At 41.4% G+C, this 25912-nt stretch overlaps 2 protein-coding genes across 3 annotated transcripts in view; both read right to left on the bottom strand.

The window, feature by feature from the left end:
* prkacab (protein kinase, cAMP-dependent, catalytic, alpha, genome duplicate b) overlaps window positions 1-5333 on the bottom strand; it is a 44029-nt gene extending 38696 nt beyond the window's left edge. For both annotated transcript variants that reach the window (XM_061988107.2, XM_061988108.2), the window contains exon 1: window positions 4795-5333. In XM_061988107.2, coding sequence (XP_061844091.1) covers window positions 4795-4840 — 46 coding nt within the window. In that variant the 5' untranslated portion in view covers window positions 4841-5333. The remainder of the gene's footprint in view (window positions 1-4794) is intronic.
* A 1438-nt stretch (window positions 5334-6771) lies between these two features.
* On the bottom strand, window positions 6772-24122 carry asf1bb (anti-silencing function 1Bb histone chaperone). The gene is made up of 4 exons (XM_061987797.2): window positions 23820-24122; window positions 17323-17438; window positions 17017-17193; window positions 6772-7121 (listed from the first exon to the last, which is right to left on the bottom strand). The coding sequence occupies exons 1-4, from the start codon at window positions 23926-23928 to the stop codon at window positions 6972-6974; spliced, it is 552 nt and encodes a 183-aa protein (XP_061843781.1). The 5' UTR covers window positions 23929-24122; the 3' UTR covers window positions 6772-6971.
* Window positions 24123-25912: the final 1790 nt, after the last annotated feature.

The following is a 25912-nucleotide window of genomic DNA, read 5'->3' as shown; positions in this document are numbered from 1 at the left end:
TAACGTCTGTTTTGATTAATCAGCCGTTTTACTGCCGTGTGAAAGGCATCATTTGGAAACAATTAAGGTATTCTGTGTAAATAACTCATTTCACAACATATATATCTGCGGCTTATAGTGCGGTGCGGCTACTTTATGGTAACATATTTTTTATTAAAAAATGTAGCGGGTGTGGCTTATATCCTGGTGCATTCTATAGTCCGGAAAATACAATTTATTTAGGCCTGGGCCAATATTTGATAAGTCAATTAACCGACGTCCACTACAAGTGCTACAGCGTTCTTCTGTTTGGACCAGTGGTTCTTAACCTTGTTGGAGATACCGAACCCCACCAGTTTCATATCCGCATTCACCGAACCCTTAAGTGAAAAATACAATGTTGTTGTTTTTTCAAATTCAAGACAAAGTTATGTTTTTTTACTGGTGCACAAAATTAACCGTGCTTCAACATCACCTTGTTCAAAGAACAAAACCAACACAGTTCATGAACTCACAACAAATTACACACATGCAAATCAGTCTGACTTCTGCTGTTGCCATATCCATAAAGCCGAAGTTTTTATTTACACGATGAGTCGGGTGTGTCTTGACCTCAGCGGCGGAGGCTTCGTCGAACCCGAGGCCGACTCACCGAACCCCTAGAGTTCGATCGAACCCAGGTTAAGAACCACTGGTTTAGACTGAGCCTTCAACCGGAAGTAGAAGTCCTGTCAATAGCGTTTCTACTTGTATTTAGTCTTCATTCGTCGCTCCAAACGTTTGTACATTTTACAATATAGCTAGAACAATTCTTACTTACTAAACCATCCCATGTGTGATGTCTGTATGAGTGTCTTGCATATTTGAAAACACCGTTAGCATTATCTAATATGCTAACGCATTTACAAGTGTCTTTGTTAGTATTACCTTAAAATGGCATTCTTTTTGTATTGTTTCAGTTTCATAAATTCATTGTAACGTCACCGTGGAGTAATTGAGTCCGTTTAGCTGATTGGAGAGCTACAGTTAACGTCTGTTTTGATTAATCAGCCGTTTTACTGCCGTGTGAAAGGCATTGTTTGGAAACAATTAAGGTATGTAAAAAAACACTTACAAAATATTTCTGTGTAAATAACTCATTTCACAACATATATATCTGCGGCTTATAGTGCGGTGCGGATACTTTATGGTAACATATTTTTTATTAAAAAATGTAGTGGGCGTGGCTTATCACCTGGTGCATTCTATAGTCCGGAAAATACAATTGATTTAGGCCTGGGCCAATATTTGATAAGTCAATTAACCGACGTCCACTACAAGTGCTACAGCGTTCTTCTGTTTAGACCAGTGGTTCTTAACCTTGTTGGAGATACCGAACCCCACCAGTTTCATATCCGCATTCACCGAACCCTTAAGTGAAAAATACAATGTTGCTGTTTTTTCAAATTCAAGACAAAGTTATGTTTTTTTACTGGTGCACAAAATTAACCGTGCTTCAACATCACCTTGTTCAAAGAACAAAACCAACACAGTTCATGAACTCACAACAAATTACACACATGCAAATCAGTCTGACTTCTGCTGTTGCCATATCAATAAAGCCGAAGTTTTTATTTACACGATGAGTCGGGTGTGTCTTGACCTCAGCGGCGGAGGCTTCGTCGAACCCGAGGCCGACTCACCGAACCCCTAGAGTTCGATCGAACCCAGGTTAAGAACCACTGGTTTAGACTGAGCCTTCAACCGGAAGTAGAAGTCCTGTCAATAGCGTTTCTACTTGTATTTAGTCTTCATTCGTCGCTCCAAGCGGCGTTTGTACGTTTTACAATATAGCTAAAAAAAATTCTTACTTACTAAACCGTCCCATGTGTGATGTCTGTAGGGGTGTCTTCATGCATATTTGAAAACACTGTTAGCATTAGCTAATATGTTAACACGTTTACAAGTGTCTTTGTTAGTATTACCTTAAAATGGCATTATTTTTGTATTGTTTCAGTTTCATAAATTCATTGTAACGTCACCGTGGAGTAATTGAGTCCGTTTAGCTGATTGGAGAGCTACAGTTAACGTCTGTTTTGATTAATCAGCCGTTTTACTGCCGTGTGAAAGGCATTGTTTGGAAACAATTAAGGTATGTAAAAAAACACTTACAAAATATTTCTGTGTAAATAACTCATTTCACAACATATATATCTGCGGCTTATAGTGCGGTGCGGATACTTTATGGTAACATATTTTTTATTAAAAAATGTAGTGGGCGTGGCTTATCACCTGGTGCATTCTATAGTCCGGAAAATACAATTGATTTAGGCCTGGGCCAATATTTGATAAGTCAATTAACCGACGTCCACTACAAGTGCTACAGCGTTCTTCTGTTTAGACCAGTGGTTCTTAACCTTGTTGGAGATACCGAACCCCACCAGTTTCATATCCGCATTCACCGAACCCTTAAGTGAAAAATACAATGTTGTTGTTTTTTCAAATTCAAGACAAAGTTATGTTTTTTTACTGGTGCACAAAATTAACCGTGCTTCAACATCACCTTGTTCAAAGAACAAAACCAACACAGTTCATGAACTCACAACAAATTACACACATGCAAATCAGTCTGACTTCTGCTGTTGCCATATCCATAAAGCCGAAGTTTTTATTTACACGATGAGTCGGGTGTGTCTTGACCTCAGCGGCGGAGGCTTCGTCGAACCCGAGGCCGACTCACCGAACCCCTAGAGTTCGATCGAACCCAGGTTAAGAACCACTGGTTTAGACTGAGCCTTCAACCGGAAGTAGAAGTCCTGTCAATAGCGTTTCTACTTGTATTTAGTCTTCATTCGTCGCTCCAAACGTTTGTACATTTTACAATATAGCTAGAACAATTCTTACTTACTAAACCATCCCATGTGTGATGTCTGTATGAGTGTCTTGCATATTTGAAAACACAGTTAGCATTATCTAATATGCTAACACATTTACAAGTGTCTTTGTTAGTATTACCTTAAAATTGCATTCTTTTTGTATTGTTTCAGTTTCATAAATTCATTGTAACGTCACCGTGGAGTAATTGAGTCCGTTTAGCTGATTGGAGAGCTACAGTTAACGTCTGTTTTGATTAATCAGCCGTTTTACTGCCGTGTGAAAGGCATCATTTGGAAACAATTAAGGTATTCTGTGTAAATAACTCATTTCACAACATATATATCTGCGGCTTATAGTGCGGTGCGGCTACTTTATGGTAACATATTTTTTATTAAAAAATGTAGCGGGTGTGGCTTATATCCTGGTGCATTCTATAGTCTGGAAAATACAATTTATTTAGGCCTGGGCCAATATTTGATAAGTCAATTAACCGACGTCCACTACAAGTGCTACAGCGTTCTTCTGTTTAGACCAGTGGTTCTTAACCTTGTTGGAGATACCGAACCCCACCAGTTTCATATCCGCATTCACCGAACCCTTAAGTGAAAAATACAATGTTGTTGTTTTTTCAAATTCAAGACAAAGTTATGTTTTTTTACTGGTGCACAAAATTAACCGTGCTTCAACATCACCTTGTTCAAAGAACAAAACCAACACAGTTCATGAACTCACAACAAATTACACACATGCAAATCAGTCTGACTTCTGCTGTTGCCATATCCATAAAGCCGAAGTTTTTATTTACACGATGAGTCGGGTGTGTCTTGACCTCAGCGGCGGAGGCTTCGTCGAACCCGAGGCCGACTCACCGAACCCCTAGAGTTCGATCGAACCCAGGTTAAGAACCACTGGTTTAGACTGAGCCTTCAACCGGAAGTAGAAGTCCTGTCAATAGCGTTTCTACTTGTATTTAGTCTTCATTCGTCGCTCCAAACGTTTGTACATTTTACAATATAGCTAGAACAATTCTTACTTACTAAACCATCCCATGTGTGATGTCTGTATGAGTGTCTTGCATATTTGAAAACACCGTTAGCATTATCTAATATGCTAACACATTTACAAGTGTCTTTGTTAGTATTACCTTAAAATGGCATTCTTTTTGTATTGTTTCAGTTTCATAAATTCATTGTAACGTCACCGTGGAGTAATTGAGTCCGTTTAGCTGATTGGAGAGCTACAGTTAACGTCTGTTTTGATTAATCAGCCGTTTTACTGCCGTGTGAAAGGCATTGTTTGGAAACAATTAAGGTATGTAAAAAAACACTTACAAAATATTTCTGTGTAAATAACTCATTTCACAACATATATATCTGCGGCTTATAGTGCGGTGCGGATACTTTATGGTAACATATTTTTTATTAAAAAATGTAGTGGGCGTGGCTTTATCACCTGGTGCATTCTATAGTCCGGAAAATACAATTGATTTAGGCCTGGGCCAATATTTGATAAGTCAATTAACCGACGTCCACTACAAGTGCTACAGAGTTCTTCTGTTTAGAGTTTAGACTGAGCCTTCAACCGGAAGTAGAAGTCCTGTCAATAGCGTTTCTACTTGTATTTAGTCGTAATTCGTCGCTCCAAACGGCGTTTCTACGTTTTACAATATAGCTAAAACAATTCTTACTTACTAAACCGTCCCATGTAAGAGAGCTGTTTGGTAGGGTTTGGACGGGCAAAATATTAGCAACACTTCGCATGATGCAGTGTAGTTCCAAACCACTGCAAACACGACCAGAACATCAATTATAATTGCTTATTTAATTAATTAAATATGTCGTGGTAGTGTTTATGTACAGTACATGTGGGTGTTGCTACAGCGTAAGGCCTGGACACAGCGTCACATTCTAAACAGGTGATGCTCAGGTGAGAAGCGTGCTGCTTGCCGTACGTACTCACCGCTCTCCATCTCGCTGCCCTTCCTGGCCGTGGGCGCGTTGCCCATGATGACCACTTGCCAAGGAGCGATCCGTCGCTATCAGGCCCCGTTAAGAAGCTCTAAACTCGATTAGGACTCGACGGGTATTGCCTAAATCCAACCGGAGCGAGCAGTGTTGATGCGGCGGAGGGCGCAGCAGCCGCGGCCGAAATTGAGCGTCGAACGTCGGGAGAGCTGGCGCGTCTCGGGCCGCTGATACTCCCCGGGTTGGAGCGGAGCGCCGTCGGCCTGAAGGCGGGAGGATTTCAGCCCCTTTCCTCTGCCTCCGCTGAGCGAGGCCCCCCCCCCTGGCTTTCCACCTTCACCCCGGCCTCGGGGGGAAAAAAAAAGCACACAAAAAAAATAGCAGAGCGACACCAGGGGCGGGGGGTGCGGTGTGCTCCGTCGAAAGCCCGCTACTTGGCGCTCGCCAACTCGGCCTTTTACGAATCAATCCTTCCCCGACATCGACGAGAATTCGCCCAAATCAACATTGGTCCCCCCCCCCCCCTTCCCGTAGCCCAGGGGACGCGCGAGATGACGGAACTAGAGCCCAGTGAACGGCTTGATTGACAGCAGCGTATCAGCTTCTGATTGGTCAGAAGGTCCGATGGAGCGCGGTGATTGGTCCGTGGCAGCATCGCACCGCCCCTACAAAAAAAAAAAAAAAAAAAAAAGGTGGGGCGAGTGGGTGCTAGGGTAACGTCACTGATATTTTCCTCCCGCCGGTGCAGCTGACCTGGTGTGACGGGACCGTTACAATATCTACGAGTACTGTAACGGCACCGAATTCTTATCACTTGGCTTGTCTTCCAAAAATAAATACATGCTTTACCCCCCCCCCCCCCAAACCCCGCCTCCTCCTCACCGCCACTAATACGTTTCACCGAGTGACGTCAACGAAGAGCTATTTTTAGAAATGTTGGTCAGATCGCGCTAGTTTGGCAGGACGCGGCATGGCAGACGGACGCGGGAGGGAAGGAGAGATGTTTTTTTCCAGTTATTACACCAAAACATGCACACTGTTTAGTATAGAGCAGCCACACCTGTGTACGTCTATAAGTCCATTTTTCTACCGCTTAATTGTCCCTTATGGGGTCGCATCTATCTTTAAAGCGTTTTCTGCAGAAAAAAAAAAAGCAAATACGCCTTTCCGTGTAAAATAGGCTTACACGGATATATTACACTCTATAAATATTAGGGGTTTATAGGGCAAAATAAAGGATTGTGTCACACTTCCAAAACAAAATACATAAACAGTAGGAATTTAAAATCAATAATAAAAAAAAATCCGTATATATATATATATATATTTCCCCATTTAACCGTGCAGACTTTACACTAACTGTTCGTCCCCTCAATTAGGAAGAGATAAAATGGGTGAGAGCAAGTCTGCCCGCCCCCTTTTTCCTCCTGCAGTTGCCTAGCAACTTGAGGCTGGAGTGAAAATGGATGGGCGAGTGATGCTGCATTTTATGAATGAAATATATTTGGAGAAAAAAAAAAAAGAGAAGAGGCTGCGGTGACTCTCAATGCATGCAAGCCTTTCTTCCCGGCCTTCATTGGCATAAGGATGGCAATAATGGTCCGAGCATCAAACAAAATAACTTTTATGAACCCATCCATCCATTTTCTACCGCTTATTCCCTTTGGGGTCGCTGGAGCCTATCTCAGCTACAATCGGGCGGAAGGCGGGGTACACCCTGGACAAGTCGCCACCTCATCGCAGGGCCAACACAGATAGACAGACAACATTCACACTCACATCCACACACTAGGGCCAATTTAGTGTTGCCAATCAACCTATCCCCAGGTGCATGTCTTTGGAGGTGGGAGGAAGCCGGAGTACCCGGAGGGAACCCACGCAGTCACGGGGAGAACATGCAAACTCCACACAGAAAGATCTTTTATGAACCCACTTTTTGATATTAGAAATATTTCCAGAACACATACAAACATTTTTTTTTATAAATGTATTGTAAAACTTTATTTACAGCAATGTTGGTTGCAACACATAATTATGTCTATATGAACCAGGAGCAATTGAACAGTGTTCCACACTTACTGAGGTAACAAGTTTTACAAAAAAAGCCTAAACTTGGCATAAAAAAACTCAGAGGCATTTCTGTAGCTGCCTATAGAACAATATGCTTTTTGGTCAGCAAGGTTTTTCTGCACTTCTACAAGACGAACAAAAGATGTTAGATGGGTCCACGTTCTCGCTGTTCTCAGACTCCTCTGCCAGACCCTCCCAGTTAATGTGGAAGCGAGTGACTCGGGGGGTTGAGGCCAAAATGTTCCTCAGCAGCTAAAAGGTTTAAACAGAGGTCACACATTTATAGCACACTAGTATTGGACGAACATTAGCATAAACATATCAGAACATACATACATATCAATGGAGACAGAATACAAATTGTAAGCCAATATAAATACCTTGGGTTAAAGGGGAACATTATCACCAGACCTATGTAAGCGTCACTATATACCTTGATGTTGCGGAAAAAAAGACCATATATTTTTTTAACCGATTTCCGAACTCTAAATGGGTGAATTTTGGCGAATTAAACGCCTTTCTAATATTCGCTCTCGGAGCGATGACGTCACAACGTGGCGTCACATCGGGAAGCAATCCGCCATTTTCTCAAACACCGAGTCAAATCAGCTCTGTTATTTTCCGTTTTTTCGACTGTTTTCCGTACCTTGGAGACATCATGCCTCGTCGGTGTGTTGTCGGAGGGTGTAACAACACGAACAGGGACGGATTCAAGTTGCACCAGTGGCCCAAAGATGCGAAAGTGGCAAGAAATTGGACGTTTGTTCCGCACACTTTACCGACGAAAGCTATGCTACGACAGAGATGGCAAGAATGTGTGGATATCCTGCGACACTCAAAGCAGATGCATTTCCAACGATAAAGTCAAAGAAATCTGCCGCCAGACCCCCATTGAATCTGCCGGAGTGTGTGAGCAATTCAGAGACAAAGGACCTCGGTAGCACGGCAAGCAATGGCGGCAGTTTGTTCCCGCAGACGAGCGAGCTAAACCCCCTGGATGTCTTGGCTCACACCGTCCCTTATGCCACCGAAGATGATCAAGAGAAGAATATCGACCCTAGCTTCCCTGGCCTGCTGACAACAACTCCAAAACTGGACGGATCAGCTTTCAGGAAAAGAGAGCGAATGAGGGTATGTCTACAGAATATATTAATTGATGAAAATTGGGCTGTCCGCACTCTCAAAGTGCATGTTGTTGCCAAATGTATTTCATATGCTGTAAACCTAGTTCATAGTTGTTAGTTTCCTTTAATGCCAAACAAACACATACCAATCGTTGGTTAGAAGGCGATCGCCGAATTCATCCTCGCTTTCTCCCGTGTCGCTGGCTGTCGTGTCGTTTTCGTCGGTTTCGCTTGCATACGGTTCAAACCGATATGGCTCAATAGCTTCAGTTTCTTCTTCAATTTCCTTTTCGCTACCTGCCTCCACACTACAACCATCCGTTTCAATACATGCGTAATCTGTTGAATCGCTTAAGCCGCTGAAATCCGAGTCTGAATCCGAGCTAATGTCGCTATAGCTTGCTGTTCTATGCGCCATGTTTGTTTGTGTTGGCATCACTATGTGACGTCACAGGAAAATGGACGGGTGTATATAACGATGGTTAAAATCAGGCACTTTGAAGCTTTTTTTTAGGGATATTGCGTGATGGGTAAAATTTTGAAAAAAACTTCTAAAAATAAAATAAGCCACTGGGAACTGATTTTTAATGGTTTTAACCCTTCTGAAATTGTGATAATGTTCCCCTTTAACTATTGCCTTACCAGCTGGTCTTAGGCTGATCAGAGTTCAAAAAACCCATTGGAAATCTTGTACAAACAAGCAATTAAAGTTATGGATTAAAAAAAAAATCTAGGCCCTATCATCACTGTGCCATTCTAAAAAAATACAATATTTTAAACTGGGAGAGTCTTTACATATTTGCAGACTTAAAAGTGATCTATAAAGTACTGCATGTATTGGCTCCAGATCCTCAAGCAGAGTTCATCAGCCAACGAAACAGCCGTGAGCGTGTCACTCCAGGCTCTGTCAGAGGTGACTGTTATATTCCTCTGCGCAGGAGCACTTTCAGTAGGTCGGCCTGGTCAGTAAGGAGCGCAAATGTGTGGAACTCAGTACCCGAGGAGGTTCAACTGGTCACAACATACAAGGGCTTCACAAAAAAAGTTGAAAATGTGGCTAATCAACGCCTGCCAGCACTAAAAGATGAGCCTGTTTTGACGCTAACATAAATATTATGTTGTTATGTTACTTCTGTAAAATATACATGTTATTGGGCGCTACCGGTGCGAGCCAGTAGTGTGTGCGCACGACGCATACTCACTGTAGCACAGCAAAATGTACTTTTGTTTAAGCGTGTTTTGTGTTGTTTATGACCGCTGCTACTTCATGTTCGCGTTAAAAAAAAATCCTAGCAGAAACACGGCAACGTGTTTTGTTTTTACAGGAATAACATTAGTTATAGCGCATGTGTGTGTGTGTGTGTGTCTGTCAGTCAGATGATTATAATAATAATCAGCATCCAATACAAATAATAATGCATTTGCGTTTCCCTTAATTACAGAGTGGGCGTGCAGCGGGCACATTTAATGCCACAGCTGCATCATCGACCACCATCACGCATACAATACATGATGCCTTCCAGAAGCAAGCTGCTTATGCTCCCTTGTCAAAAATGGCAAAACACCTCACTGCAGTCCAGTCATTATTCGCTGCCAATGTTTCAAATACAAACCCCGTTTCCATATGAGTTGGGAAATTGTGTTAGATGTAAATATAAACGGAATACAATGATTTGCAAATCATTTTCAACCCATATTCAGTTGAATATGTTACAAAGACAACATATTTGATGTTCAAACTGATAAACATTTTTTTTTTTAGCAAATTATCATTAACTTCAGAATTTGATGCCAGCAACACGTGACAAAGAAGTTGGGAAACGTGGCAATAAATACTGATAAAGTTGAGGAATGCTCATCAAACACTTATTTGGATCATCCCACAGGTGAACAGGCAAATTGGGAACAGGTGGGTGCCATGGTTGGGAGTAAAAGCAGATACCATGAAATGCTCAGTCATTCACAAACAAGGATGGGGCGAGGGTCACCACTTTGTCAACAAATGCGTGAGCAAATTGTTGAACAGTTTAAGAAAAACCTTTCTCAACCAGCTATTGCAAGGAATTTAGGGATTTCACCATCTACGGTCCGTAATATCATCAAAGGGTTCAGAGAATCTGGAGAAATTACTGCACGTAAGCAGCTAAGCCTGTGACCTTCGATCCCTCAGGCTGTACTGCATCAACAAGCGACATCAGTGTGTAAAGGATATCACCACATGGGCTCAGGAACACTTCAGAAACTCACTGTCAGTAACTACAGTTGATCGCTGTATCTGTAAGTGCAAGTTAAAACTCTCCTATGCAAGGCGAAAACCGTTTATCAACAACACCCAGAAACGCCGTCGGCTTCGCTGGGCCTGAGCTCATTTAAGATGGACTGATACAAAGTGGAAAAGTGTTCTGTGGTCTGACGAGTCCACATTTCAAATTGTTTTTGGAAACTGTTGACGTCGTGTCCTCCGGACCAAAGAGGAAAAGAACCATCCGGATTGTTATAGGCGCAAAGTGTAAAAGCCAGCATCTGTGATGGTATGGGGGTGTATTAGTGCCCAAGACATGGGTAACTTACACATCTGTGAAGGTGCCATTAATGCTGAAAGGTACATACAGGTTTTGGAGCAACATATGTTGCCATCCAAGCAACGTTACCATGGACGCCCCTGCTTATTTCAGCAAGAAAATGCCAAGCCACGTGTTACATCAACGTGGCTTCGTAGTAAAAGAGTCTGGGTACTAGACTGGCCTGCCTGTATTCCAGACCTGTCTCCCATTGAAAATGTGTGGCGCATTATGAAGCCTAAAATACCACAACGGAGACCCCCGGACTGTTGAACAACTTAAGCTGTACATCAAGCAAGAATGGGAAAGAATTCCACCTGAGAAGCTTCAAAAATGTGTCTCCTCAGTTCCCAAACGTTTACTGAGTGTTGTTAAAAGGAAAGGCCATGTAACACAGTGGTGAACATGCCCTTTCCCAACTACTTTGGCACGTGTTGCAGCCATGAAATTCTAAGTTAATTATTATTTGCAAAAAAAATATAAAGCTTATGAGTTTGAACATCAAATATGTTGTCTTTGTAGTGCATTCAATTGAATATGGGTTGAAAAGGATTTGCAAATCATTGTATTCCGTTTATATTTACATCTAACACAATTTCCCAACTCATATGGAAACGGGGTTTGTAGTTGGTGTCTTCTGACATGTGTAAAATCACATGTATGAACACTTTTTTTTATCTACATGGACAAAAGGTGCAGTTACAGTACAATGTATGGCCCTCAGATGCCATCTTGCACAACTCTTAAATTGATTTTTATTTATTTATGTTTCCGCCGTTTCATATGCCTGAAATATTACTGTAGACTATGATTAATGATTTAATATGAAGAGTTCTGATGGAGCAAATTCAACTCATGGATAACATTTCAAAACAATTTAACCATACAGCATTAAATAAAGAGTATGATGACCATAGCAAATTGTTCATAATTGTGTTGATTGTAATGTGATTAATTAGGCTGTAAAAGCATTGGCGGTACAGTATAATAGTTTGTACTTATTCCCAGCAAACAGAGGAGGGCGCTATTGTTGCTGGAAAAAAAATGGTTCCTGGCTTAAAGTAAAAAATGAAACAAGAAAAACAGAAAAAAATGGTTCCTGGCTTAAAGTAAAAAATGAAACGAGGAAAAACAGAATACCGTTTGTTGCAGGAAAATTAAGGACAGTCTTTTTAAATGCCGTAAATATCAATAAAAAATAACTAAAAAATAAAATATTCTCAAAATCCACACTGTGACTCTGCACCTCCTAAAAAGTGGTACCAGGTTGTCATTATTATTAATGACTATGAAGGTTCTCATTCATCCAGGTTGTTGTCATCTCAGGGCGTTCAATTGATCGCAACTGGACTGCTTGGTTTGTCTTGGAAGACGTTTCGCCGCTCATCCGGGTGCGCTTCATCAGTTCGTGCTAATAGACTTACAGATTGGTCAGATCAAGCCCAACAGTTGGTGCCCAAGCCCCAAATATTTATACTCCAAAACCAGGATGGTGCGCTTGGGCAAGGATGGTTTCGCCCCGATCGTAGTGAGAAAAAAACTGATGAAGCCTACTCAAATGAGCAGCGAAACATCTTCCACGACAAACCAAGCAGTCCATTTGCGAACGAGTGAACGCCCTGTGATGACATTATTATTAAATATTCTTAAATAAGAATAAGAAGACTGTACTGCACGATTAAGTTGACAAACTGAGAATAATCCAAGTCTTTATTACCAACACCAAATTTATGTCACTGAATTTTTTTCATTTGAATTTTTGTAAACTGAATTTTATTCGAAGTATGCTAACAATTTAATTGAAAATTTGTGAGCAAAGCGTGTGTGTTCAATCGTTTGTGTCTAGGTCAGAACCAGCCAATGAGATGTCAAGTTTGCAGTCACGTGACGGGGGTCTTGCGCAGGCCAAGATGCAGCACATTCAAAAATAAATGTTATACAAGAACAATTTGACGCATACAGTATTGTAGTTACACACATCCCAACTTGCCTAAAAGCATCTTACTGTGTTTTATAACTGCCAGAGGCGAATAAAGGGGTTAGAGTATCAAAAATAGGCTTTTCTTTGGGTGCGTCCATTAATTGCTATTTTTTTTGGTGGTAGCGGGGGTGTATATTGCAGTACGGAAGAGTTAGGGCTGCAAGGTGTTCTGGGTATTTGTTCTGTTGTGTTATGGTGCAGATGTTCTCCCGAATGTGTTTTTCATTCTTGTTTGGTGTGGATTCACGTATATTTCTAACAGTGTTAAAGTTGTTTATACAGCCACCCTCAGTGTAACCTGTATCGCTGTTGATCAAGCATGCGTTGCATTCACGTGTGTGTGAGTACAGAAGCCGCACATATCTTGGGACTGGGCCGGCACATTGTTAGAATGGATGAAAAGCGGAAGTGACGACAGTTCGTAGAGGACGTTAAAGGCAGTGCCTTTAAGGCACGCCCCCAAGACTGTGGTCCGGGTGGACTACGAGATATAATGACTGATGAACACCTTCGTTCGATAATGAAGGTTGCCTCAGCTCAAAGCCTGAGCCCCGACATTAATGAACTAGCATCCAAGAAAAGATGGCAGGTATCTGGCTTGGGCACATCAGATTAGATCAGTGTGTTGCAAACTGAGCAGTTTAAAGTCCTGAATGGTTGGTTTATTCATTATTATGAAAACTTTAACCTTACCCCTAACCTAAATAATAAATACAAATCGTTTGAGGTGCTTACTATGAGGTCTGTCGCACCGCTGCCTCTCGATATGGCTGTTATCTACCGCCCCCAGGGCCCTACTCGGACTTTATTAATGAATTCTCAGAGTTCGTTGCTGATCTAGTGACGCACGCAGACAATATAATCATAATGGGGGACTTTAATATCCATATGAATACCCCATCGGACCCTCAGTGCGTGGCGCTCCAGACTATAATTGATAGCTGTGGTCTTACACAAATAATAAATGAACCTACGCATCGCCACGGCAATACGATAGATCTAGTGCTGGTCAGGGGTGTCACCACCTCCAAAGTTATGGTACTCCCGTATACTAAAGTAATGTCCGATCATTACCTTATAAAATTCGAAGTTCTGACTCATTGTCAACAAACTAATAATAATAATAACTGCTATAGCAGCCGCAACATTAATGCCGCCACAACGATGACTCTTGCTGACCTACTGCCTTCGGTAATGGCACCATTCCCAAATTATGTCGGCTCTATTGATAACCTCACTAACAACTTTGACAATGCCCTGCGCAAAACCATTGATAGTATAGCACCGCTAAAACAAAAAAGGGCCCCTAAAAGGCGCACCCCATGGTTTACAGAGGAAACCAGAGCTCATAAATTATCATGTAGAAAGTTGGAACACAAATGGCGCGCGACCAAGCTTGAGGTTTTCCATCAAGCATGGAGTGATAGTTTAATATCGTATAAACGCATGCTTACCTTAGCTAAAGCTAAATATTACTCAAATCTCATCCGCCTCAACAAAAACGACCCTAAATTTTTGTTTAGTACAGTAGCATCGCTAACCCAACAAGGGACTCCTCCCAATAGCTCCACCCACTCGGCAGATGACTTTATGAATTTCTTTAATAAGAAAATTGAACTCATTAGAAAGGAGATTAAAGACAACGCATCCCAGCTACAACTGGGTTCTATGAACACAGATACAACTGTATCTATGACGGATACTGCAATACAAAATAGTCTCTCTCTTTTTGATGAAATAACATTAGAGGAACTATTACAGCGTGTAAGTGGGATAAAACAAACAACATGTTTACTTGACCCACTTCCTGGGAAACTTATCAAGGAGCTTTTTTTATTATTAGGTCCATCAGTGCTAAATATTATAAACTTATCACTTTCCTCTGGCACTGTTCCCCTAGCATTCAAGAAAGCGGTTATTCATCCTCTGCTCAAAAGACCTAACCTTGATCCTGACCTCATGGTAAACTACCGACCGGTGTCCCACCTTCCCTTTATTTCGAAAATCCTCGAAAAAATTGTCGCACAGCAGCTAAATGAACACTTAGTGTCTAACAATCTCTGTGAACCTTTTCAATCCGGTTTCAGGGCAAATCACTCTACGGAGACAGCCCTCGCAAAAATGACTAATGATCTACTGCTAACGATGGATTCTGATGAGTCATCTATGTTGCTGCTTCTTGATCTTAGCGCTGCTTTCGATACCGTCGATCATAATATTTTATTAGAGCGTATCAAAACACGTATTGGTATGTCAGACTTAGCTTTGTCGTGGTTTAACTCTTATCTTACTGACAGGATGCAATGCGTCTCCCATAATAATGTGACCTCGGACTATGTTAAGGTAACGTGCGGAGTTCCTCAGGGTTTGGTTCTTGGCCCTGCACACTTTAGTATTTACATGCTGCCGCTAGGCGACATCATACGCAAATACGGTGTTAGCTTTCATTGTTATGCTGATGACACCCAACTCTACATGCCCCTAAAGTTGACCAACACGCCGGATTGTAGTCAGCTGGAGGCGTGTCTTAATGAAATTAAACAATGGATGTCCGCTAACTTCTTGCAACTCAACGCCAAGAAAACGGAAATGCTGATTATCGGTCCTGCTAAACACCGACATTTATTTAATAATACCACCTTAACATTTGACAACCAAACAATTACACAAGGCGAATCAGTAAAGAATCTGGGTATTATCTTCGACCCAACTCTCTCCTTTGAATCACACATTAAGAGTGTTACTATAACGGCCTTCTTTCATCTCCGTAATATCGCTAAAATTCGTTCTATTTTATCCACTAGCGACGCTGAGATCATTATTCATGCGTTCGTTACGTCTCGTCTCGACTACTGTAACGTATTATTTTCGGGTCTCCCTATGTCTAGCATTAAAAAATTACAGTTGGTACAAAATGCGGCTGCTAGACTTTTGACAAGAACAAGAAAGTTTGATCATATTACGCCTATACTGGCTCACCTGCACTGGCTTCCTGTGCACTTAAGATGTGACTTTAAGGTTTTACTACTTACGTATAAAATACTACACGGTCTAGCTCCGTCCTATCTTGTCGATTGCATTGTACCATATGTCCCGGCAAGAAATCTGCGTTCAAAGAACTCCGGCTTATTAGTGATTCCCAGAGCCCAAAAAAAGTCTGCGGGCTATAGAGCGTTTTCTATTCGGGCTCCAGTACTATGGAATGCCCTCCCGGTAACAATTAGAGATGCTACCTCAGTAGAAGCATTTAAGTCCCATCTTAAAACTCATTTGTATACTCTAGCCTTTAAATAGCCCCCCTGTTAGACCAGTTGATCTGCCGTTTCTTTTCTTTTCTCCTCTGCTCCCCTTTTCCTTGAGGGGGGGGCGGGGGGGGGGCACAGGTCCGGTGGCCATGGATGAAGTGCTGGCTGTCCAGAGTCGGGACCCGGGGTGGACCGCTCGCCTGTGCATCGGCTGGGAACATCTCTGCGCTGCTGACCCGTCTCCGCTCGGGATGGTGTCCTGCTGGCCCCACTATGGACTGGACTCTTACTATTATGTTGGATCCACTATGGACTGGACTCTCACAATATTATGTCAGACCCACTCGACATCCATTGCTTTCGGTCTCCCCTAGAGGGGGGGGGGGGTTACCCACATATGCGGTCCTCTCCAAGGTTTCTCATAGTCATTCACATCGACGTCCCACTGGGGTGAGTTTTTCCTTGCCCGTATGTGGGCTTTGTACCGAGGATGTCGTTGTGGCTTGTGCAGCCCTTTGAGACACTTGTGATTTAGGGCTATATAAATAAAGATTGATTGATTGATTGATTGATTATTTTATTTACAAATTTATTAGCCTGTGGAAAAAGTTAATGTTGATATTTACCTCAGAAGGCTGCAAATAGAAAAGAGGCATTCAATTTTTATTTAAATTGTATTTGATATGCCAATGATATTTTTTTATTATTATTTGAAACTCGATTTTGCATGTCACTATAAAGTTATATAAGCCTTGCTTGTTCAATATTCAATGCAAAACTTGTTTGGGTCCCTATTAAAAGGTTAATTTGTTCAACCTTGGCCCGCGGCTTTGTTCAGTTTTACATTTTGGCCCACTCTGTATTTGAGTTTGACACCCCTGTGCTAGGGGGTCTTGTCCCAACAAATAACAGGGATGTACTTTATTTGAAAAATATGCTGATTAGGACGTACTTGTAATGATAAGGGCATTAGTTTAAAATCTAGATGTAAGAAATGTCATGTATTTATATTTGATCATATGTTCCTGAGTATAATCGATGTAAAACATTTCATTAAAGGCCCATTTGCAATAGAGATAAATACAAGTAAAGCAGTGGATGGTAATGCAATATTTAAGGGTCAAAAGCTGCAGGAATCCATCTATCCATCCATTTTCTACCACTTGTCCCTCTAATCTTTCAACAAATATGGTCTTTAATCATTAACAAAGAAAAGGCCTGACCGCCATCTCGTACCTTGGAGTAGTCGGGTTTCAGAGGTGGGTTTTCTCGTAGTTCAGGGTCAGTGTACTCATTGTTGACATAGTAACCAATGCGTATGAAGTTCTGACCATTGTAAGTGCAGGTTATAAGGAGTACGGTGACTCCGACAGCGTCAGTCTCTGGAATAAGTCCTGTGTTTGGAGCATCAGCCTGAGAGGATCACACACAGGGAGAAAGGAAGATGTTGGAAGGTTTGGTTATCCTGCCACGTTATTCAAAACACAAACATAGCCGGGACAGAAAATACATGCTGCGACTCAACCAAGGCTCACGACTCACCTGAAACACAAACTTGTGTCTGCCAGCTGGGACTGGTCCCACCAGGACAGAATCTAGAACCTGGTCATATTCTTCACTCTCAGCTGATCCAACATAGATGAGCTTCCATTCCAGATCTGACATAACACACGTGAGAAGTGGAAGTCTTAAAGGGGAACATTATCACAATTTCAGAAGGGTTAAAACCATTAAAAATCAGTTCCCAGTGGCTTATTTTATTTTTCGAAGTTTTTTTCTAAATTTTACCCATCACGCAATATCCCTAAAAAAAGCTTCAAAGTGCCTGATTTTAACCATCGTTATATACACCCGTCCATTTTCCTGTGACGTCACATAGTGATGCCGATACAAACAAACATGGCGGATAGAACAGCAAGTTTATAGCGACATTAGCTCGGGTTCAGACTTGGATTTCAGCGGCTTAAGCGATTCAACAGATTACGCATGTATTGAAACGGATGGTTGTAGTGTGGAGGCAGGTAGCGAAAACGAAATTGAAGAAGAAACTGAAGATATTGAGCCATATCGGTTTGAACCGTATGCAAGCGAAACCGACGAAAACGACACGACAGCCAGCGACACGGGAGAAAGCGAGGACGAATTCGGCGATCGCCTTCTAACCAACGATTGGTATGTGTTTGTTTGGCATTAAAGGAAACTAACAACTATGAACTAGGTTTACAGCATATGAAATACATTTGGCAACAACATGCACTTTGAGAGTGCAGACAGCCCAGTTTTCATCAATTAATATATTCTGTAGACATACCCTCATCTGCTCTCTTTTCCTGGGGGTCTGGCGGCAGATTTCTTTGACTTTATCGTTGGAAATGCATCTGCTTTGAGTGTCGCAGGATATCCACACATTCTTGCCATCTCTGTCGTAGCATAGCTTTCGTCGGTAAAGTGTGCGGAACAAACGTCCAATTTCTTGTCACTTTCGCATCTTTGGGCCACTGGTGCAACTTGAATCCGTCCCTGTTCGTGTTGTTACACCCTCCGACAACACACCGACGAGGCATGATGTCTCCAAAGTACGGAAAACAGTCGAAAAAACGGAAAATAACAGAGCTGATTTGACTAGGTGTTTGTAATGTGTTTGAGAAAATGGTGGATTGCGTCACGTTGTGACGTCATTGCTCCGAGGGCGAATAATAGAAAGGCGTTTAATTCGCCAAAATTCACCTATTTAGAGTTTGGAAATCGGTTAAAAAAATATATGGTCTTTTTCTACAACATCAAGGTATATATTGACGCTTACATAGGTCTGGTGATAATGTTCCCCTTTAAGATTCGGTGTTATAGATATCTTTACCTCTGCCATAAAGGTTATGTTTTCGCCTGGGTTTGTTTATTAGCAACATAACTCAGGCCATGTCTACACTAAGTCGTTTAGCCCCTTAAACGAATAATTATTTAGCCTAAGCCCCGTTTCAGTCACACTAAACCAGCGTTTAAGGTCCCCCTCCTCGGACAAATTTTTACACGGGTAAGTCAGCCGTGTAATTCTTGAATCTCCGGGACTTAGCTTTGCATGGACTCAATGATGGTTTACAAAGTGAATTCGGAGAGGAAGGGACGCCAGAAAGACCACGCCCACACAGGAAGTGACATCAGAAAGACCACGCCACAGCCAGCGGCATAATAAAGCGGTTTCGTAGCTTGGAGCTAACCACTGGACATATGAAGGCGAGTCATTCAGACATGCCATGTTTCTCCTTCTTCTACATGTACAGACACTTGTGGAAATCACACATCAATACCTTAAGAGAAAGCAATTGCAGCTATTTCGGATACAACACTTCTCAGACGGCAAGATAACTTTTCAATGTCCGGCTGGATCAGCTGTGTTTCTACTTAGCGAAAAACGTTGTCCATTTGTCGAAGGAGAGACAACGAGAATGCGAGCTGCCGCGGATGTGATAAAAAAGGTAGCGTGTGCTTTGTATTACCTGGCCGTCGAGGAAAACGGCGAATGCATTTGGACTGGCAAAGCAGACTGTATCAGTTATTGTCCGCCATGTATGTCGCGGACTCAACGTCTAGGTCCAGGGTATATAAAGTCACCAAAAACGAATGAACAATGAAGGTGAAGGCAAAACAGTGAGGAGTGTCTTGACCAGATAGCTAGATCCCTAGTTTGATTGACTTAAAATGTTCTATATTCCATTGTTTACGTGTCTAATAAAGATTTGATTAATTTATGATGTCTCAGGTGTGATTCACTACAATAGGCCCCACAGCACACTGGATTCCAGTTCATTGAAATACCACAACACTGGATATTGTTCAGATAAGTTAAATTTAAGAACTTGCACACAAAGCAACACTGGAGATGACTATGACGTGTGCATTTTCCGCACATGCGTACTAGGTCGGGTTGCGCCGGCGGACGGGGGTTTTAAACGGTGGCATTGTTGTGTGTGGACATGGATAAGGTTAGGTGGGATTTACCCTGGATAACCTTAGCGTAGTGTCAACGGGGTCTAACACACCTGAAACAGTTATCAATACTATTTATTATTTACCCATCCATTTTATCCACTATCTGACCCTCCCTAGTGTGCCTCTGATTGGCTCGCCATGTCTGTGACCCAGACCGCTCTGGCTGCAGTGCCCTCTGCTGGTTGTTCAGGGGAGTGTGTAACTCCACATTCAAACTAGGTCACATTTATTTGTGCACCTGGTTTGTGGTAGGAATGTCTTATCGACACAAAAGCAAAAAAGCGATCCACATGTGCAAATTCAATCCAAATACAAAATCAAGCATATTTATATTCAAATCTCAAAAATACATTTACAAATACACGTTTAATTATAGAAATTCTTGATTTATTTGTATGTCACAATTTTATATTCATACATTTTATTTGTATGTTTTCAAATCTCAAAAATATATTTACAAACACGCGTTTATTTATACAAATTATTTATTTGTATATTGCATTTGTATTTGTATATTTATTAATATGTGCATATGATATTGATATATACAAGTTGATGTGAGACAACTCTATTTCCAATATTGAACTACTGTGGATTTATTTTAGTGTGTCTAGTAAAGATATACAAGTGCACCCCCCCCCCCGCCCACAAATATTGTCTTTGTTACAAGTACAGACAATATTGGCCGATAAATGCTTTGAAATGTAATATCAGAAATTATCGGTATCGGTTTCAAAAAGTAAAATTTATGACTTTTTAAAACGCCGCTGTACGGAGTGGTACACGGACGTAGGGATAAGTACAGCGCGCCAATAAACCTTAAAGGCTCTGCCTTTGCGTGCCGGCCCAATCACATAATATCTACGGCTTTTCACACACACAAGTGAATGCCAGGCATACTTGGTCAACAGCCATACAGGTCACACTGAGGGTGGCCGTATAAACAACGTTAACACTGTTACAAATATGCGGCACACTGTGAACCCACACCAAACAAGAATGACAAACACATTTCGGGAGAACTTCCGCACCGTAACACAACATAAACACAACAGAACAAATACCCAGAACCCCTTGCAGCACTAACTCTTCCGGGACGCTACAATATACACCCACCCCAACCTCAACCTCCTCATGGTCTCTCAGGGAGAGCATGTCCCAAATTCCAAGCTGCTGCTTTGAGGCATGTTAAAAAAATGATGTACTTTGCAGAGGTGGGTAGTAACGCGCTACATTTACTCCGTTACATCTACTTGAGTAACTTTTGGGATCAATTGTACTTCTAAGAGTAGTTTTAATGCAACTTACTTTTACTTTTACTTGAGTATATTTATAGAGAAGAAACGCTACTTTTACTCCGTTACTTTTATCTACATTCAGCTCGCTACTCGCTACTAATTTTTATCGATCTGTTAATGCACGCTTTGTTTGTTTTGGTCTGTCAGACAGACCTTCAAAGTGCCTGCGTTACTGGTGACGTTTCACTCCGTTCCACCAATAAAATGCAGTCACTAGTGACGTTTGACTCCGTTCCACCAATCAGATGCAGTCACTGGTGACGTTGGACCAATCAAAGAGAGCCAGGCGGTCACATGACCTGACTTAAACAAGTTGAAAAACGTATTGGGGTGTTACCATTTAGTGGTCAATTGTTCGGAATATGTACTGTACTGTGCAATCTACTAATACAAGTTTCAATCAATCAATCAAAAGTGTGAAGGAAAAAAAGACACTTTTTTATTTCAAACGTACATCCCGTCACAAGCCTGAAGACTGACTGCACAGTTCCTGTCTTCACAATAAAAGTGCCGCTCCATCGCGCCTGCCCTTTCAAAATAAGAGTCTCCGAAAGCCAGCGCAAACAAGCTAGCAAGCTACGGAATTTGCCGCCAATGTATTTCTTGTAAAGTGTATAAAAACGAATATGGAAGCTGGACAAATAAGATACCAAAAACCAACCACTTTCATGTGGTATTAGAGAGAAAGGAAGAACTTTTTTTCTCCTGCATTTGAAAACGTGGACGTTAAGCACTGCTGTCTGATTCCAATCAATGCAAGTCATCAGAATCAGGTAATACACCAACTTATATTCTTGTCAACATGAAAGAAAGGAATCTATATGTGTTAAACATGCATGTATATTCATTAAAACACCTTTAACATGTAAACAAAAACGGCAAAATAAATAAATATAAATGATATACTGTATATATCAATGTATGTATATATATATATATATATATATATATATATATATATATATATATATATATATATATATGTATATATATATGTATGTGTGGGAAAAAATCACAAGACTATTTCATCTCTACAGGCCTGTTTCATGAGGGGGGGTACCCTCAATCGTCAGGAGATTTTAATGGGAGCATTCGCATACCATGGTTTATATAGGGCACAGAGTGGGTGGGTACAGGCTGGCCTAGGGGCGTGGTGATTGGCTCATGTGTTACCTAGGAGGTGTTTCCGTCTATGGCGGCATGCTGTTACAATTTCGCTGCGCTTGTTGAGGGATGACAGGTCTGGACGGTAAATAATAAACAGTTTCTCTTTCAAGCATAGGTTGCATCTTTTATTACCACTATTGTAAGGTGTGCTGGATGCAAGAATTTGCCATGTTATTGAATATTCAACATTATTGTCTTTGAGGTCCCAAATGTGTTTGCTGAGTTCTGTGGTATTTCGCAGGTTTTTGTTCCTGAAAGAAGCCTTGTGATTGTTCCATCTGGTTTTGAATTCTCCCTCGGTTAATCCTACATATGTGTCGGATGTGTTAATGTCCTTGCGTATTACCTTAGATTGGTAGACAACTGATGTTTGTAAGCACCCCCCGTTGAGAGGGCAATCAGGTTTCTTTCGACAATTACATCCTTTGTTGGTTTTGGAGTCGTTCTGTCTGAGGGCCGACGGCTCATTTGCAATTGTTTTGTTGTGGTTTGAGATGATTTGTCGTATATTGTTCATGCAGCTGTAGCTCAATTTAATGTTGTTCTTGTTGAATACTTTTCTTAGGATGTTGTCTTTGGGAAAGTGTTTGTCAATCAGATTGAGGAATTTGTGTCCAATGTTCGTTGAGACGTTTTTGCTGTATGGGGGGTTGTACCAGATGATGTCGTTCCGTTTTCTGTTCTTTTTTGGCTGGTTTCCTGGCGTGGGTTCATAGGTGAGGGTGAAATTGTATCCGCTTTCATCATATATATATATATATATATACACACATATGATATGTGTGTGTGTGTATACTTTTTACTTTTACTCAAGTAAATATTTGGGTGACTACTCATTACTTTTACTTGAGTAATAAATCTCTAAAGTAACAGTACTCTTACTTGAGTACAATTTCTGGCTACTCTACCCACCTCTGGTACTTTGTGACTTCAAAATAAATATGGCAGTGCCATGTTGGCATTTTTTTTCTCCATAACTTGAGTTGACTTATTTTGGAAAACCTTGTTACATTGTTTAATGCATCCAGCAGGGCATCACAACAAAATTAGGCATAATAATGTGTTAATTCCACAACTGAATATATCGGAATTCGTAATTAAGAGTTGGACAATATCGGAATATCGGCAAAAAAAGCCATTATCGGACATCTCTAGTTACAAGTTTATATGTGACTCTAAATGGAAAAAAATGAAGTTTGAAGACGCCTGACTTTTATAAAAGGCAAAGTGGTGTTTGGCATAAATTCGCGGCAAACCATTCCATCTGTCAGTTACGACAGAGACGCTCTCCCAGCAACCAATCAGCTCTCGCATGGTTTGACATGTCAACCAATCAGAGCGGAGTACAGACGGGGCGCCAAAACAAACCGCGCCAGCGCCAAAATTCAACATTCCTGCTAAAATGGATTTGACTGATTTCGACAGCAAATAACGGAAACACAGGACGTAGCAATTGACTTGTGACTGATACGCATAAAAGTTTACAGCACAGAAGTCTATATCAGAAGATAGCGAATAGCTATGGCGTTATCCATATAAACGAACGTGTTTTACTCTTATAGGAAATAGGAGGGAAATAGTACTCACCTTCGGACAAATTCTCCATGCATTCAAACGTGATTTCGAACTGAAACGGATTCCCAAATGGGCTAGGGTTGTCCAATACAGCGACCTTTAGTACCTGAACTTTAGCCATGGCGGTTCTACACACAAAAAGACAGCACTGACGTAGTCTCCTTCTAACGTCAACGAAAACCAAAGCGGCAGTTTTGGTGTCGACGTTAGTCAGCGTCCACCACACACAGCGTCCACGGACTGACTGCACCAGCGTCTTCTCCGAGTGGGAACATGACCTGGCGACTCAACTCCGGGCGGAAGTACGTCACTCCTTCTACTCCACTCATCCGCTGACCGGACTCACTGCTGCCACATACCGGTCGTTTGTAGAACAGAGAGTTGAGAACCATTGAGAGCAGTGGTTGTGAAACCCCACCAGTTTCATATGCGCATTCACCGAACTCTTCTTTAGTGAAAAATAAAATGTTTTTTTCTTAATTTAATCTTAATTTATAAATATTAATCATGAAATGATGTTATTATATTTAAAAAAAATACTAATAAAGATATATTTTGCAAACAGAAAGTTACAGGAGTGTACACATGATCCCATGTTTACATCTCATTGTGCAACATGTGAATGTTTTAGTGGGAACTCAATGCGATCGTAAAGGGGTACAAAATATTTCCAAAGCAGGACCCCCACCCAGACATACAATATTAGTAGTACACAGCACATGAAAAACAATATATTGTGTTACTGTCATTGTAAGTGGGCCAAAACACTTATTTTAGAAAATAATCCCATGGACATTACTGCTGTCATTTGATTATAGTAATAAAACATTTAACTTGGTATTTATTCAGGTTTGTGCTGCTGGTGTGGCCACAGTGTGCACATCTAAGTTAAAGTACCAATGATTGTCATCCACTAGGTGTAATGACATTTGTCCTATGCATTTGACCCATCACCCTTGTTCACCCCCTGGGAGGGGGAGGTGAGGGGAGCAGTGGGCAGCAGCAGTGACCACGCCCGGGAAGAATTTTTGGTGATTTAACCCCCAATTCCAACCCATGATGCTGAGTGCCAAGCAGGGAGGTAATGGGTCCCATTATTATAGTCTTTGGTATAACTCACAACCTACCGATCTCAGGGCGGACACTCTAACCACAAGGCCACTGAGTAGGTCCACGCATTTGGAAAATTAGAGGGAACATTGTTTGGGGGTATCCAAAATACGCCGATAGGGAGAAGTTTTTATTTACACGATGAGTCGGGTGTGTTTTGACCTCCGCCGAACCCCTGAGGCCGACTCACCAAACCCCTAGGGTTCGATCGAACCCAGGTTAAGAACCACTGATTGAGAGCCATTCAAAACCACCAGACATCAGAGCGAATAAAAACGGTTTACTGAAGGAATTGCGTGTGAATATGTAAGTAGAATTGTCTCACATCAATTAATATATATATCAATATGATATTAATACATATGCATACATTAATAAATATACAAATACAAATGTGATGTACAAATAAATAAGTAATTTGTATAAATAAATGCGTATTTGTAAATATATTTTTGAGATTTGAAAATATCTTCAAATAAAATGTATAAATATAAAAAAAATGTGACATACAACTAAATCAAGAATTTGTATAAATAAAGTGTACTTGTAAATATATTTTTGAGATTTGAATGTAAATATGCTTGATATTGTATTTGTATTTGTATTGAATGTGCATATGTGGATCACTTGAGGCAGGGTCCTTGAGGGTGCATGGGAGTTTGCCCAACCAGTCTACATGTGTTTTGTGGACTTGGAGAAGGCATTCGACCGTGTCCCTCGGGAAGTCCTGTGGGGAGTGCTCAGAGAGTATGGGGTATTGGACTGTCTGATTGTGGCGGTCCTCTCCCTGTACGATCAGTGTCAGAGCTTGGTCCGCATTGCCGGCAGTAAGTCGGACACGTTTCCAGTGAGGGTTGGACTCCGCCAAGGCTGCCTTTTGTCACCGAATATCTGTTCATAACTTTTATGGACAGAATTTCTAGGCGCAGTCAAGGCGTTGAGGGGATCCGGTTTGGTGGCTGCAGGATTAGGTCTCTGCTTTTTGCAGATGATGT

The sequence above is a fragment of the Nerophis lumbriciformis genome, linkage group LG27 (assembly GCF_033978685.3).
Source record: "Nerophis lumbriciformis linkage group LG27, RoL_Nlum_v2.1, whole genome shotgun sequence".
Classification (NCBI taxonomy): domain Eukaryota; kingdom Metazoa; phylum Chordata; class Actinopteri; order Syngnathiformes; family Syngnathidae; genus Nerophis; species Nerophis lumbriciformis.
This window is presented reverse-complemented; position numbering and strand designations above follow the sequence as displayed.